Source organism: Trichomycterus rosablanca, chromosome 16 (assembly GCF_030014385.1).
Source record: "Trichomycterus rosablanca isolate fTriRos1 chromosome 16, fTriRos1.hap1, whole genome shotgun sequence".
Lineage (NCBI taxonomy): Eukaryota > Metazoa > Chordata > Actinopteri > Siluriformes > Trichomycteridae > Trichomycterus > Trichomycterus rosablanca.
The window spans coordinates 9,311,522-9,328,800 of NC_086003.1; the positions used below are offsets into that span (position 1 = coordinate 9,311,522).

The 17,279-nt window shown below is 39.5% G+C and overlaps 1 protein-coding gene across 2 annotated transcripts in view; it reads right to left on the reverse strand.

The window, feature by feature from the left end:
* Window positions 1–12,968, reverse strand: part of LOC134330175 (formin-binding protein 1) — a 173,276-nt gene extending 160,308 nt beyond the window's left edge. For both annotated transcript variants that reach the window (XM_063011186.1, XM_063011187.1), the window contains exon 1: window positions 12,834–12,968. In XM_063011186.1, coding sequence (XP_062867256.1) covers window positions 12,834–12,857 — 24 coding nt within the window. In that variant the 5' untranslated portion in view covers window positions 12,858–12,968. The remainder of the gene's footprint in view (window positions 1–12,833) is intronic.
* Between the last annotated feature and the right edge of the window lie 4,311 nt (window positions 12,969–17,279).

Consider the following 17,279-nt stretch of genomic DNA (forward strand, 5'->3'; position numbering starts at 1 on the left):
TAGGCATCTTAACATTTCAATGTTATTTTGACCCAAGAACAAGTGAGCATTGGAAGCGTCCTTAGTGATCAAGGCAATCCCAGCATTCAGTGCGGCAGCTCTTCTCTCACAGAAAAATAAAAAAAACATGGAGTTATTTTCAAACGTAAATAAATTATTACTGATTTTTAACTTGTATAAACTTGTACGTGTTTTTATTTGCAAGTTCGGGCTTGTCAGCTAATCTAACCGTTTTAGGTACACGGAGGGAGATAGGGAGAAGAGAGTTAGTTGACATGCTAGCATGTTGTGCCACCCCATCCCATGGGTTTGAATGAAAAAATGCTAAATGCTAAATGCGAAACCCGATGGAATCGCTAAGTAGCGCGTTCGAATAAGCTGCCTTATAAGTCATTGACTTATTAGAATCCTCTCTACTGAGGCAGCTGCCTATGTAGTCAGTAAGACAGCAAGGCAGCTCCCTAGGTTTTCGAACACACCCACAGAATGTGTTCGAAAATCTAGTGCGCTCTCTACATAGACAGCATTTTACGTTATCCTATGCGCTTCCAACAAGTAGGCTGTTCGAAATCCTAGATCCCTTAAAACATTCACTAGTTAGATATTTTAAATGTAAACAATATTTTGAGTGAATAATGAGAGAGCATCCAATGCTTCCTTAGTGATGAATGCAATCCCAGCATTCAGTGCAGCACAACTTTTCTCACAAGAAAATACAAATATGGCGGACGATGCGGGGCAAAGAACGGAGTTATTTTCAAACGTAAATAAATTATTATTGAATTTGAATTTGTTTAAACTTGTACACGTGTTTTTATTAGCAAGTTCGGGCAATTTAACCATTTTCGGTACACGAAGGGAGATGTTAGTTGACATGCTACAGCGTTGTGCCACCTCATCCCATTGGTTTGAATGGCATGACGCTAAATGTGTTATCTTAGTAAGCGAAACCCAATGTAATCTCTGTATAAGTAGTGCGTTCGAATAATCTGAATTATAAATCGATTACTTATTAGAATCCTCTCTACTTAGGCTGCCTATGTAGGCAGTAAGAGAGCAAGGTAGCTCACTAGGTTTTCGAACACACCCAGGATAATGTTAATGTAAGGAGGTTATGCTTGCACATTATTTAAAGTAAAAGTTGTTTGTAAGCTATCTTAAAAATTTTGTTGTGCTTGCACAGTTTGAGTCCCTTGTATCCATTATTTGCACAACTTAATAACTATAAGTGGTGCTGTTACTATTTTTGCACTTCTGCAGTCTTTTAAATTAAAATTGAAAAAAGAAATTTGTGTCATTCTTCAATGGCATTATACAAGAACAAACAAAAAAATCGCAATCGGAATCGAGAATCATTAATAAATGTAAAAATAATCGCGATTTAATTTTTTTGCAATATCGCCCAGCCCTACAGTGGAGCAATATTACCTATGCAGTGATTGTTCTTTTATAGAGAGTCAATGTGTGAGTATAAAAAGCTTTAGTATGTGATGGTATGCCCTTGATCACAAATACTACTTGTATATAGCCGTCACCTGTTGAGTCAGAAACCTATGTTGCTATGGATACACACACACAAACCTGTTACCGTAAACTACTACAAAGCACTGGCATAGAAAGTCCCATTCCCCAGGAATGATGTCATCATTACATACCCCTGAATCATAAAGCAGAAATATGATGTCAGCAGGGAGCGCCTCACAGGTAACATGTGATTGGTTCTGATCAGCATTTTTGTGACGGTTGCCAATACAAAATGAAAAAACTAAAATACAGTGAGTCAAACAAAACTACTAAACACACACTCACACACACACACACACACACACACACACACACACACACACACACAGTACTACCATTTTTATTTGTATTTGTATGAAGAGCTTAATCCTGTAGGGTCGCAGCAGGTCTGGTTTCACAGCGAGACACTGGCCACAAAGTGGGAATACCCTGGACAGGGTACCAGTATCTCCGGGAGCTACTAACAAGATTAAATGAATTTATATTAATTCAAAATTACTTTATTTCGCATTTATAACATTAACAGGCGCCTCTCTATCTACTAATCAGGGTCCTTACACAGCGTTTGAAGACCCCACCCACATAGTCCGGTCATCCCGCCCTAGCAGAACTGTGTCTGCTACAGGCACTGCCAATTATGCCCGCTAGATGGTGCCCAGCCGACCGGTGGCAACGCCGAGTTTAAAAACGAAGAGTTCAGAATCTCGGCGCTGGTGTGCTAGCGGAATATCCCGCTGTGCCACCTGGGCACCACTCACTCATTTTCTAAGCCGCTCATCCTAATCAGGGTCGCAGAGGGTGCTGGGGCACATCTCAGCTCTCAGTGGGTGCAAGGCACACAGAAACACATTCATACATTCACACACACACAAAAACACACACACACACAAACACACTGACTGCATGTCTTTGGACTGTGAAAGGCAACCGGAGCTCCCAAAAGGTAAGCCACACAGACTTGGAGAGAACATGCAAACTCTTGCTGTGAGAGGACAGTGCTACACCAATTAGAGCTGGCAATCACATTAACAACGTAAAGTGGGCGGCGTCAGCAATGCAAAAAAGCCCTGTGATGGACTAGCGACCTGTCCAGGGGGTTTCCTGCCTTATGCCCGGTAAATCGAACCCACCGCAATCCTGAATAGGATAAGGCAGTGGTAAATTAGACAATAAATAAACTATTATTATTATTATCATCATTATAATTTTAATAATAACAATACCAATAAAAAGCTTAAACAAAGAGTCTTAACTCTTATGTAATTTGGCTAGTGTGGAAAACTCAACAAAGTCACCCGAATCACTGCTCAGAATATGTACAAATGCAAGTATGCATCCAGGCACAATGTCATTTCCTGTCATGACATCACGTTAACAATGTGAAGTGAGCGGAGTCAGCGACACAAAAAAGTTGATCAAAGTTTAACCTAATGCAAATTCAAAGTAATGTGGCGATTACCAACAGGATTTGAGCAGTGAGAAGAATGGTACGAGCTTTATCTCCACCACTCTTAAATGTGTTAGGCTATGTTTTTGGTTCCTAGATAATAGTTCCTACTAGAGATAGAAGAGAAACACACTGACGTGGTGTCAAACTTCCGCAAATCGGCGGCAGCGATCGCAAACAAGAAGCACAGTTTATGTCATGTTTACTGCACCAACAGTCATGGACTATGCAAAGATGATATACACCGATCAGCCATAACATTAAAACCACCTTGTTTCTACACTCACTTTCTATTTTATCAGCTCCAATTACCCTATAGGAGCACTTTGAAGTTCTACAATTACTTTCATGCTATTCTTCAATGGTCAGGACCCCCACAGGACCACCAAAGAGTAGGTATTATTTGGGTGGTGGATGATTCTCAGCACCGCAGTGACAATGACATGGTGTGTTGTGCTGGTATGAGTGGATCAGTCCACTCACTGTCCACTCTATTAGACACTTCTACCTAGTTGGTCCACTTTGTAGATGTAAAGTCAGAGACGATCGCTCATCTATTGCTGCTGTTTGAGTTGGTCATCTTCTAGACCTTCATCAGTGGTCACAGGACGCTGCCCACGGGACGCTGTTGGCTGTATATTTTTGGTTGGTGGACTATTCTCAGTCCAGCAGTGACAGTTAGGTCTTTAAAAACTCTGTCTGATCCCCTCATACCAGCAAAGCATACACTAACACAGTGCCGAGAACGATCCACCACCTAAATAATACCTGCTCTGTAGTGGTCCTGTGGGGGTCCTGACCCTTGAAGAACAGCATGAAGGGGGGCTAACAAAGCATGCAGAGAAACAGATGGACTACAGTCAGTAATTGTAGAACTACAAAGTGCTTCTGTGATTCAGGCGACAACAGGTGAAAAATCACTGCCAGTCTGAACGTAAGGTTACAGGCTGATCCAGTACATTATTAGTTGATGTTGTTAGTTAACACGAGAGTACACTTCAAAAGCAAACCAAAACCAAAAGGCAACTTCCATTTCAAACTGAAACTGAAATAAATGAAGCTGTTTATAAAACCATCTCTACAGTAGTAGAGAAAACAGTTCATCAGCTGTCTGAGTAACCCCTGAGGTGCCTCATGGATCTGTTCTTGGCCCTCTTCTATCTACCCATAACTGACGTGCTCCACTTAGGACATGTGACTTTCTGTCATGGTATCAGCTTTCAGTGCTATGTTGATGACATACTGATATACTAGGAAAGACATATTTTCCACTACCCACCAGCTCCCTCTTCAACGTCAAGTACAATTCTGAGTGGATTTGAACTTGATCTGATGTAGATGGTGAACTTGAGCTCTCTCTCACAACACTGGATCTTTGTATTATTATTATTATTGTTTTTATTATTATTATTATTGTTGCTATTACTATTATTGGTGGCACAGTGGCTCATTGGGTAGCACTATCACCTCACAGCAAAAAGGTTCTGGGTTCGAGACCCAAGTGAAGTGATCTGGATCTCTTCTGTGTGGAGTTTGCAGTCAGGTTATTTAGATATACAGTACTAAAGTCCCCCTAGGTGTGTGTGTGTTTGCCCTATGTTGGACTAGCAAACTGTCCGGGGTGTTTTCTGCCTTTCACCTAGTGAATCAAACCCACCGCAACCCTGAATAGGACGAAGCGGTGGTAAAGCAGACAATGAATAAATTATTATTTTTTTAATTAATTAATAATAATAATAATAATGACAATAAAAAGTTTAAAATAAACAAACTATTATTTCTCATACAAAGCAGAAAGGTAAAAACTAACCAGACTCGTCACTCGTCAATGTTATTTGGGTAGTACAGAATTGTTAAACAGAGATACAAACTGAGAATCTGTACGAATGCAAATAGTGTGCAACCAGGCAACAATGTCATATCCTGTCATGGCAGTTCCTTCCTGTATCTCAGCCTTGAAACAGCATGACACTCTTTTACACATAGTATTGAATGTAATTGCGTACAATTATGACACATTTGTTTCCCATACCTACCGGGAAAGGAAGTTTTTGGCATTACGCACTGAAATCTACTGCAATTATTTGGAAATGGTGTATTAATCATGATGTACTGGGCGACTTATTGTTCATGCAGATGCTGTATGGTCCTGTTTTAATATAAAAATACTTTGTGCATATTACTTTTTAAGAGTGAAACATCCAAAACGTAGTTCAACGGCAGAGTGAGTGGTTTAGATTACCTTTCTTTGGCTATATGAGGTGTAGTTAGCTCAGGTTTCTGTGTTCTGAACTGTATATGTGTTAAGGCACTCGGGTGGCACGTCGGTCCGTTACCCTATCCCACCACGGCTGAGCTCCTGGTTTAAATATCAGTGTTGCTATCAGGATCAGGGTGGACTGAGGTATTTCTGCCTTGCGCCCAGTGTTTCCCAGTGAAACCAGACCTGCCATGACTTTAACCAGAATAAAGCGGTATATGTAAATTAACCGGGGCAGCACAGTGGCTCGGTGGGTAGCACTGTTGCCTCACAGTTGCCTCACATGCCAGAAAGGAGCAGTCTGGGTCCTTTTATGTGCAGTTTGCATGTTCTCCCTGTGTCTGTGTAGGTTTCCTTCTGGGGCTCCAGTATCTTCCAACAGTCCAAAGAAATGCAGTTGGGTTAATTGGAGATACTAAAAGTCACCCTAGGTATGACTGTGTGTGTGTGTGTGTGTGTGTGTGTGTGTGTATGTACACCGATCAGCCATAACATTAAACCTCCTTGTTTCTACATTCACTGTCCATTTTATCAGCTCCACTTACCACATAGGAGCACTACAATTACTGACTGTAGTCCATCTGTTTTTCTGCATGCTTTCTTAGCCCCCTTTCATGCTGTTCTTCAATGGTCAGGACCCCACAGGACCACCACAGAGCAGGTATTATTTGGGTGGTGAATCATTCTCAGCACTGCAGTGACACTGACATGGTGGTGGTGTGTTAGTGTGTGTTGTGCTGGTATGAGTGGATCAGACACAGCAGCACTGATTGAGTTTTTAAACACCTCACTGTCACTGCTGAACTGAGAATAGTCCACCAACCAAAAATATTCCGCCAACAGCGCCCCGTGGGCAGCGTCCTGTCCATTGTAAAAAGCGCTATATAAATAAATTTGATTTGACTTCTATATGGTAAGTGGAGCTGATAAAATGGACAGTGAGTGTAGAAACAAGGAGGTAGTTTTAATGTTATGGCTGATCTTTGTATGTGTGTGTACCCTGTGATGGACTGGCGACCTGTCCAGGGTGTTTCCTGCCTTTTGCCCCAGTGAATCGGACCCACCGCGACCCTGAATAGGATAAAGCTGTGGTAAAACAGACAAAAAAATGAAAAGTTTATGGAAAACAATGAAGTATAGTATTCTAAGTTGTGGTGGCAATACCTTTAGAGCACTGCTCCACCTGAGCACATGGTGTGATAAATAAGCAAGCCAAAGAGTTTAATCACTTTTAATATAGAATTAATTGTGCAGCCATAATATACCAGCTTGCAATATTTTACCTGATTTATAAGACACCAATTTTCTTACCAATGGGCAAGCAGGTTCTCTTACACTACTGATGGGACAGAATGACATCAGCACTAAAGCATGAGGCTAATGCAGGCTTTAAAGCTGCTCTCTCTCTCTCTCTCTCTCTCTTTCTCTCTCTCTCTCTCTCTCTTACATATATTTATATAATTAAAGCAAACGGTACATTACCATGATTAAGAGTGACACACACCACACACAGTTTTTCTGCACAAGAGAACTACACACAGGCTTTGGGGATACCACCTAGTAGTCTATCCTCATGTAGGCAAGATGATGGTAATGTTTTTAAAAATAAAAATGTTATGTGGCACTCGGGTGGCATAGTGGTGTAACCCACCAGCCCGCCACCAGAGATCCGAGTTCCAATCTCAGCTGTGCCGATAACCAGCTGGGCCCCTACACAGATACACGTTTGGATGTGTGTCTGTAAGAGGAGTGACAATGGTTGAGCAGAGATCCTTCATCGTGGCTGATTGCCAGTCGAAGAGCCTGCACAAGAGATGTCTGATCGAGGATGGCCACTTCTTGCCAGTAAAACGAAGCGGTTGGTGGTAGCGCATGTTTCTCGGGGGACAGTGTACGACCGTGGGCCTACTGTGGTAGTAAATCAAGTTCTTGAATTAACTAAAATAACCCTTCTGTTTAGATTCAGTGAGTGAACACTGACACTGAACTTAGTAATAATCAGCAGGTGTGAGTGAGTCAGCATGGATGAGGCCTGCAGGTCATTATCCATGATGAACTGAGCAATTGTTTCTCTTTTAAGTCATCTTGTACAATGTTCCAGCTGTTTCCATAAATAAACATGTTATTCTGCATTTTAGAGAGCATGCCCTGAAGCAATGGTTCTAAACCAGAGGGCTGTGAAGGGGGTCCCTTGTTTTTAGTTTAGAAGAGTAAAAAAGAATCACACATGATGGGACAAAAAAATCAATAGGCTCTTGGCATATGTTATATAAATCAATTTTAAACCTGAAGCCTTTGTTGGGTCCTGACCATTAAAGAACAGGGTGAAAGCAGGTTAAAACAGTATGTAGATATATAGATGGACTACAGTCAGTAATTGTAGAACTACAAAGTGCTTCTATATGGTAAGTGGAGTTGATAAAATGGACAGTGAGTGTAGAAACAAGGAGGTGGTTTTAATGTTATGGCTGATCAGTGTATGTAACATATGCTTTTTTGGGATGTCTCTGTTTCTTTCAACAAAACAAAAGCTGCCTTCTGCACACATTACAACAGTGTAGCTTCATAGTAAGACAGTGCAGGTGCTAGACTAGCCTGACTGTAGTCCAGCCCTGTCTCCTACTGAAAACATGTTGCATTATATTGCACAATAGTCAACAACAAAGACCTAAACTGTGGAGCAGCTGATGTTTTACATTACGCAAGATTTATTTCACATATTTCACAACTACAATTGATGTCCTCAGTTCCCAACTAAACCGAACATACAAAGCATTGTTGAAATTGAAAGTGATGAAACACTGTGGTGAACACGTCTCTGAGCATGTTCTATTAAAAAAAGCTTAACATAGTAAATCTTGTGTTTGTTCTGTTTTGAGTTGAACACAGGTCCAAACGGAATATACACTTTTTTTAATCGCACTAATATAATTTTTTTGGTTTTGGGACAACACATAAACTTAAACATAGCTTCACAATTTGATGCGGTTGTAATGCTGGCAATCTTGGGATAACAGCACATATCTGACCATAAATTTCCTGTTTCCGATATCCCACAATCACTTTGTGCCTAAACCAACATCTGCACTTGTCAATCATTTTTACACAGATCTGAGTTACATAAGTCTTTTAGGAGCGAGAGTGTAATCATAAGGGTGTAATGTTATTTACTTGAGACGCCACCCAATTTAATCTAAAATAAAAAACAGCATTAGGAACATTCTCAGGAATCTCAGCAGTGTCACCAAAAATACTAAATCTGTAAAAATCCTAAACACTAAACATGTTGCACATAGTGAACAAACAAGACAAACAAATGTATAGGCAGTTCCATGTGAATGGTCACAACCCCTGGGTTTTCAACATGTTTTAAGAAATAGGAAACATTTCTGGGCCCTCCATTGGGCTTTGTGTTTTAGTCTAGCCCAGGGTAACACAATTTGTTTCTTCTCTGTAATGCCATGAAAATACCAAATAAAACAACAGCTTGTAAAACATGAAATATTTACTTACATGCACCTTAAAGCTGTGACAACACTTCACCGGAAATAGATAGATGGAAATCAATCAGTGACTCCCAGGAGAGCCATATTGATCTTAAGTCTGTTGCACTCATTAGATTTGAATTATTTTTAAAGCAAGTAGCTTCCGGACTCTATTATACAGGTAGTTGTTCTTTATAGTTTGGCATGTTCTTTTTTTGTGTGTCAGTAAGAGTTTTCTTGACCAGGCTAGGGGAAATACCAGGGATATTGTGCTGAGTACGTGTTGTGGTAGCTGAACCAGATAAAGCAAGGCCTAACACTAAACTAATAAATCAGGTGTAAAGAGACAATATTTAATTAACTAAATAGCTCAGCTTTTATTTTAGCTGATTTTTAAATATTTGTAAATATAAGACTGCTTTTTAAAAGACAAATGTATAAATTGGAATGAATACATTTCAGGATAAATGCAATATTCTAGGCTTTAGACTCAAAGAGTACAGCAACAAATAAAAAATAGCATCTAATTAAACCCAACACAATAACAAATCTATTAGAAGCAGCCAACGCAGATAATGTCTCACCCCATCCACGTCATAACTCTTACCCAGCCAGTGCTATTTATTCCTGACTTTATTATGATTTTATTTATCCTTTCATTTTAAATAACTACTTTATTTTAGTCAGGGTTGCAGCGCATCCAGAGCTACCTCAAACAAGGATGTCAGTCTATCACAGGACATAAAGCACTCACACATTTACTTACTCACACCCTTTTATATACAGTGTATCACAAAAGTGAGTACACCCCTCACATTTCTGCAAATATTTCTTTATATCTTTTCATGGGAAAACACTATAGACATAAAACTTGGATATAACTTAGAGTAGTCAGTGTACAACTTGTATAGCAGTGTAGATTTACTGTCTTCTGAAAATAACTCAACACACAGCCATTAATGTCTAAATAGCTGGCAACATAAGTGAGTACACCCCACAGTGAACATGTCCAAATTGTGCCCAAATGTGTCGTTGTCCCTCCCTGGTGTCATGTGTCAAGGTCCCAGGTGTAAATGGGGAGCAGGGCTGTTAAATTTGGTGTTTTGGGTACAATTCTCTCATACTGGCCACTGGATATTCAACATGGCACCTCATGGCATAGAACTCTCTGAGGATGTGAGAAATAGAATTGTTGCTCTCCACAAAGATGGCCTGGGCTATAAGAAGATTGCTAACACCCTGAAACTGAGCTACAGCATGGTGGCCAAGGTCATACAGCGGTTTTCCAGGACAGGTTCCACTCGGAACAGGCTTCGCCAGGGTCGACCAAAGAAGTTGAGTCCACGTGTTCGGCGTCATATCCAGAGGTTGGCTTTAAAAAATAGACACATGAGTGCTGCCAGCATTGCTGCAGAGGTTGAAGACGTGGGAGGTCAGCCTGTCAGTGCTCAGACCATACGCCGCACACTGCATCAACTCGGTCTGCATGGTCGTCATCCCAGAAGGAAGCTGACGCACAAGAAAGCCCGCAAACAGTTTGCTGAAGACAAGCAGTCCAAGAACATGGATTACTGGAATGCCCTGTGGTCTGACGAGACCAAGATAAACTTGTTTGGCTCAGATGGTGTCCAGCATGTGTGGCGGCGCCCTGGTGAGAAGTACCAAGACAACTGTATCTTGCCTACAGTCAAGCATGGTGGTGGTAGCATCATGGTCTTGGGCTGCATGGGTGTTGCCGGCACTGGGGAGCTGCAGTTCATTGAGGGAAACATGAATTCCAACATGTACTGTGACATTCTGAAACAGAGCATGATCCCCTCCCTTCGAAAACTGGGCCTCATGGCAGTTTTCAAACAGGATAACGACCCCAAACACAACCTCCAAGATGACAACTGCCTTGCTGAGGAAGCTGAAGGTAAAGGTGATGGACTAAACCCAATTGAGCACCTGTGGCGCATCCTCAAGTGGAAGGTGGAGGAGTTCAAGGTGTCTAACATCCACCAGCTCCGTGATGTCATCATGGAGGAGTGGAAGAGGATTCCAGTAGCAACCTGTGCAGCTCTGGTGAATTCCATGCCCAGGAGGGTTAAGGCAGTGCTGGATAATAATGGTGGTCACACAAAATATTGACACTTTGGGCACAATTTGGACATGTTCACTGTGGGGTGTACTCACTTATGTTGCCAGCCATTTAGACATTAATGGCTGTGTGTTGAGTTATTTTCAGAAGACAGTAAATCTACACTGCTATACAAGTTGTACACTGACTACTCTAAGTTATATCCAAGTTTTATTTCTATAGTGTTGTCCCATGAAAAGATATAATAAAATATTTGCAGAAATGTGAGGGGTGTACTCACTTTTGTGATACACTGTACATGTAATATAGTTTTTACATGTAATTGTTATAGCATATTCACTCCACTATGTTATTTTAGGCTCACGCTTGATTCAAATGGATAAATAGGGTGTTTGACAGCTTTTCCAAATACCCCAATAACACCCAGCCAAGCCACGTGCAAACCAATTCCACGTGCAAACTGCCCTACATCTTTAGTTAATTATCTAATAGCTACACTCGGTCAAAACAAGTGTCACACTTATAGCTAACAGATTCATGAAATCAGTTATATAAAATCAGTTATATGCTTTTCAACTTTGTGGCAAGTTTGGGGTAGTTTGGGCCCTTTCCTGGTTCATCAGGACTGTAAAGAGATCCATATAGACATAATTTGGTGAGTTATATGTGGAGGAACCTGAAATTTGACCTCAAACCTGAATAGGTGCAAATTTCCTATTCCTATGACACACCCTAACTTATTGTAAAACACCTTTACAGAAGAGTGGGTGCTGTTATAGCTTTAAAGCAGAAGTTAAGTCTATGTCTAGTCATCCACATAGTTTGTCACTTTGTGTGTCTGTCAAACAATGTTAAGAAAAAAAAAACAATATGGCATGATGTCTCTGTTTTTATCACTGGTGCTTTAACAGTAATATTACCCTTGAAATGAAAATGTGTTTTATGATTATTAACTGTTTAATAAGTGTGTTCATTGCAAAAAGCAAAAGAGCACAGAGTTGTTAGGGCTTGACGTCCCATCCTTAGGACTACTTGTCACAGGTGAATTGTAGTTGACCTGGGCGCATCCCTACCCAGCCAGGGAAGATCATGAAAGATATCATCACCTGGTTCTGTTCGAAGCTATACAGCTTAATTAACTGTCATGTGTTACCATCATGTCAGGAATAGTGAAATCTTTTCACTTGATTAAAAATATGGCACAGAATTAAGCAAGACAATCATGTGGTGAGTTCCAGTGCATGACATTCTCAGGGGCCCTAGTTTTACTAGAACCACTGATGGCCATGACTTGTCTCTCGAGATGGTCTTGAAAGCCTTAATATTATAGCTGTATAGTTTTATGTGTTTAATGTGATTAGATTGTAATAATTCTACATATGATTATGATATGATTTGCAGTTTATTTAGGATACACGTGACATTACATGGTCTGTTCCTCTTTATTTTCTACAAGCCTAGAAGTACTTCTGTACCACAGGGTTCGTGGTTTAAACACTAGTCTATCGCAATGCACTATGGGATCGTATAAGTGCGATTTATATTCTTCACTGTGTTTTAATACACGATTACACAACAGCGACCAATCAAAGATACAGAATTATATTATGAACTGGGCGTGATTTCTGATTCTGAAGCTAAGAACGGTCAGTACATTCACAGGACACAAATCAGACGGGCCTGCTGGTATTGCAAAGTGCAGCCAACCACCGCGATAATGACCCCCAAACGAAGTATCACACGGTCCTATCTTTCCAATCACGTGAATAACAGGATACTGCAGCGCATCAGCACAAAATAGTCATCATCCTCCTCATCACCCCCCCGTAAATCCTGACCGAGCGGCAATACGCGATCGCATTTCACAAATCAGCCCTGGCATAAAACGGAACAGTGAGTTCACGCTTTCTAAGAGGCGATTCTGCTCCCAGCGAGGACAAAAACGAAATCGTGCATCGACTGATTAGTTCCTCTCAACGCTGCCAAACACGAGCGAGCAACGATGCTCGATAAACCGCTACAACTGCACAGACTTACCCATAACTCGGTGCCCCAGCTCATGGTGTCAATAATCCGCGGTGAGCGCCTTTAGCTTCCAGAGCAAGTCCGCTCTATTAACGCTCCAGTAACGCTCCAGCAACCCTTGAGTAACGGTTCAGTTCGCCTGCTGTACTGCGCGCGCCTGGCTGGTAATGTGTGCGCGCGCGTGAAAGTGTGTGTGTGTGTGTGTGTGTGTGCGTGCGCGCGCGCGAGCGTGGGTGTCATCTCCAGGGGTTTCTCGATTCGATTCAGTTCAAAGCTTTGGCACGACGTTCGTATCGTCAAAGCACAGTTACAGGTTTAAAAAAGAAAATAATAATGATAATAATAATAATAAGAATTATACTACTACTAATAATGATAGAAAATAGATACAATATTGAAAACAATAGCAGTGCAAATACTAACAAAAATAATAGTACTGTAAGTAGAAGTAAGTAATAGTAAAATAAAATTTGTTTTGTTGGGGGTGTTAAATCTAAGGGCTTCTCAATTTAATTCATTTCAAAGGTGACAAATATTAACATTCATACAAAAAAATACAAAAAACAACAGCAATAGCATTGCAAATACTAACAAAAACATAGTAAAAAAAAGTAAATACTAATTATAATAATAATTTATAAAATTAAAAATTAATAAAACATTAAAAACAATAGCAGTGCAAATACTAACAAAAATAATAGTACTGTAAGTATAAGTAATAATAATAATAATATGGAAAATTAATAATAATATGGAAAATTAATAAAATATAAAAAAAACGAAAGAAGTGCAAATACTAACATAAAATAGTACTGTAAGTAGTAGTAAAATAAAATTGTGTTGTGTGTGGGTGTTATCTCTAAGGGCTTCTCAATTTAATTCAATTCAATTCAATTCAAAGGTGACAAATATTAACATTCGTACAAAAAAACAAAACGAACAACAACAAAAAAACAACAATAGCAGTGCAAATACTAACATAAAATATTAGTAAAAAGAAAATACTAATGATCGTAATAGTAATAATAATAATAATAATAATAATATGGAAAATTTATAAAATATTTAAAAAACAATAGCAGAGCAAATACTAACAAAAAATATTGTAAAGAAAAGAAAATACTAATGATCATAATAATAATAATCATATGGAAAATGAATAAAATATTTAAAAAACAATAGCAGTGCAAATACTAACATAAAAATAATAGTACTGTAAGTAGAACTAAGTAGTAATAAAATAAAATTTGTTGTGTGGGGGTGTTATCTCTAAGGGCTTCTCAATTTAATTCAATTCAAAGGTGACAAATATTAACATTCGTACAAAAAAACAAAACACAACACAACAATAGCATTTCAAATACTAACATGAAAATATTACTAATGTGAGCTGTAGGTAGTGGTAAAATAAAATTAAAGGTAGCTTTACTGGCAATGACAAATATGGACATTAGTATTGCCAAAGCTCAGTTACAGGTTAATAATAATAATAATAATAATAATAATAATAATAATACTAATAATAAAAATAATACTAATAATAAAAATAATCAATAATAATAGTAAAAAAAGTAAAAAATAAAAAAACAACAACAATAACAGTGCAAATACTAATATCACAGGAGTACTGTAAGTAGTAGTAAGTAGAAGTAAAATAAAATTTGTTGTCTGTGTATGTGTGTGACATGGTTACCCACTGTCCGTCATCTGGTGGCAGGTGTATGTGTGTAGTGCTGCAGGTCTCTAGCTCTCTCTGTGCTCCCCCAGTAGGTGGGGCAGTTTGTCATGGTCTCATAGTCAAAGTACAGTATACATCGATCAGCCATAACATTAAAACCACCTCTTTGTTTCCGCACTCACTGTCCATTTTATCAGCTCCACTTACCATATAGAAGCACTTTGTAGTTCTACAATTACAGACTGTAGTCCATCTGTTTCTCTACATACTTTATTAGCCTGCTTTCAGCCTGTTCTTCAATGGTCAGGACCCCCATAGGACCACCACAGAGTAGGTATTATTTAGGTGGTGGATCATTCTCAGCACTGCAGTGACAATGACATGGTGGTGGTGTGTTAGTGTGTGTTGTGCTGGTATGAGTGGAGCAGACAGCAGCGCTGATGGAGTTTTTAAATACCGTGTCTACTCTCTGTCCACTCTATTAGACACTCCTACCTAAATGGTTCACCTTGTAGATGTAAAGTCAAAGACGATTGCTCATCTACTGCTGCTGTTTGAGTTGGTCATCTTCTAGATCTTTATCTAGATCTTCAGGACCTGTGGTGGTCCTGACCATTGAAGAACAGCATGAAAAGGGGGCTACCAAAGCATGCAGAGAAACAGATGGACTACAGTCAGTAATTGTAGATCTACAAAGTGCTTCTATATGGTAAGTGGAGTTGATAAAATGAACAGTGAGTGTAGAAAAAAGGAAGTGGTTTTAATGTTATGGATGATCAGTGTATAATATGCAATTTGGGGAAGAATTGAGTCCAAATGTGGTGCAGTGCTGGCACAATCCCAACTAGCCATCAACTCACTAAGTAACAGGAATAGGCCCATGGACTCTACAGGGCACTAGCTGTACGTCCAGGAGTCATTTGTGATCATGTGTGATTTGCCTTCCCATTAACACTGTGAATACAGTAATTGTTTTTTAGTCCTGTCAGGTCAATTTTTACTCCTGGTGGCCCCCATATGCATAGTTTTTCTTTGAGTTGTTAAAGAGTTTGTTTATGAATTTTCATTGTATTTACTTACTGTATCTTCTGACTGGATGACCTATTTTACCCCCAAAGCATAACTGTGTATTTCTGTGAATAAGTGTCTCATTCAAAAATGCAGCCATGAATTGAACACCGATGAGGGCCAAATCTACTGGGTTTGGGGGGAGGGGTGGTGCTCACAAAGCTAGTGAGTAGAGTATGAATAGAGTGGAATAGTGTGGATACTCTATGTAGTGATTTCTAGTATACCCAGGGTTTGATTCACAACTAGAGCCCATGTGGGTTTCCTCCAGGCAAGGTTGTAATCACAATATATACTGAAGGGGAAAAGCCTAAAATGTCCCCCTTAATATAATCTGTCAGTGTTCCCATTAGTTATGGAAACTTTTATAGAATTAATAGTTTAGAATAGCAAAAGAACCCAATCCCAGGTAGATTTGGTTCCCCCAATGTTCAACTGCCTCCAGGTCTAAACTGATCATAGGAGAGTGTAAAGTGAACTGTAATGTATTGGTATGGAAGGCCATCAGGGCAAAAAACACCTGAGAATCATGATTTTAATTTTTTTGCTGTCTACACACATCATTTTTCACATGTCCATGAGACGAACCTAAGATGTTTTGAGGTGTTATTGGATGAAAACATATATAATTATTAACATTTTCATTACCATTAACTGCAAAACCTTAAACCGAATGCAGCAATGTTATAGTTTTCTATATTATGACTTAAACATATCTATTTACTTAATTGATTTATATTAGTCTCTAGTAAGTTCATTTTTTAATTAATTTCAAACATATGTGGGTACTATAATTTTTGTTAGTATTTTAGTCGTTAGGTCATATGTCCTTTCATCAACACAAACATACACTGATCAGCCATAACATTAAAACCATTTTATCAGCTCCACTTACCATATAGAAGCACAGTTACTGGTTGTAGTCCATCTGTTTCTCTGCATGCTTTGTTAGCCCCTTTTCATGCTGTTCTTCAATGGTCAGGACTCTCCCAGGACCACCACAGAGTAGGTATTATTTAGGTGGTGGATCATTCTCAGCACTGCAGTGACACTGACATGTTAGTGTGTTGTGCTGGTATAAGTGGATAAGACAGCAGTGCTGATGTAGTTTTTAAACACTTCACTGTTCCTGCTGGACTGAGAATAGTCCACCAACCAAAAACATCAAGCCAACAGTGCCCCGTGGGCACGATCCTGTGACCACTGATGAAGGTCTAGAAGATGACCAACTCAAACAGCAGCAATAGATGAGCGACTTTGACTTTACATCTACAAGGTGGACCAGTTGCAAGGTAGGAGTGTCTAATAGAGTGGACAGTGGACACGGTATTTAAAAACTCCAGCAGCGCTGCTGTCTTATTCACTCATACCAGCACAACACACACTAACACACAACCACCATGTCATTGTCACTGCAGTGCTGAGAATGATCCACGACCTAAATAATACCTACTCTGTGGTGGTGGGGGTCCTGACCATTGAAGAACAGGGTGAAAGCAGGCTAAAAAAGTGTGTAGAGAAACAGATGGACTACAGTCAACAATTGTAAAATTACAAAGTGCTTCTATATGGTAAGTGGAGCTGATAAAATGGACAGTGAGTGTAGAAACAAGGAGGTGGTTTTAATGTTATTTAGTTCAGTTGGTTAAACTTACACGTCAGTTGGTAAAAACGTACGAGTATATAATAATAATTAAGACTCTACCTAATGC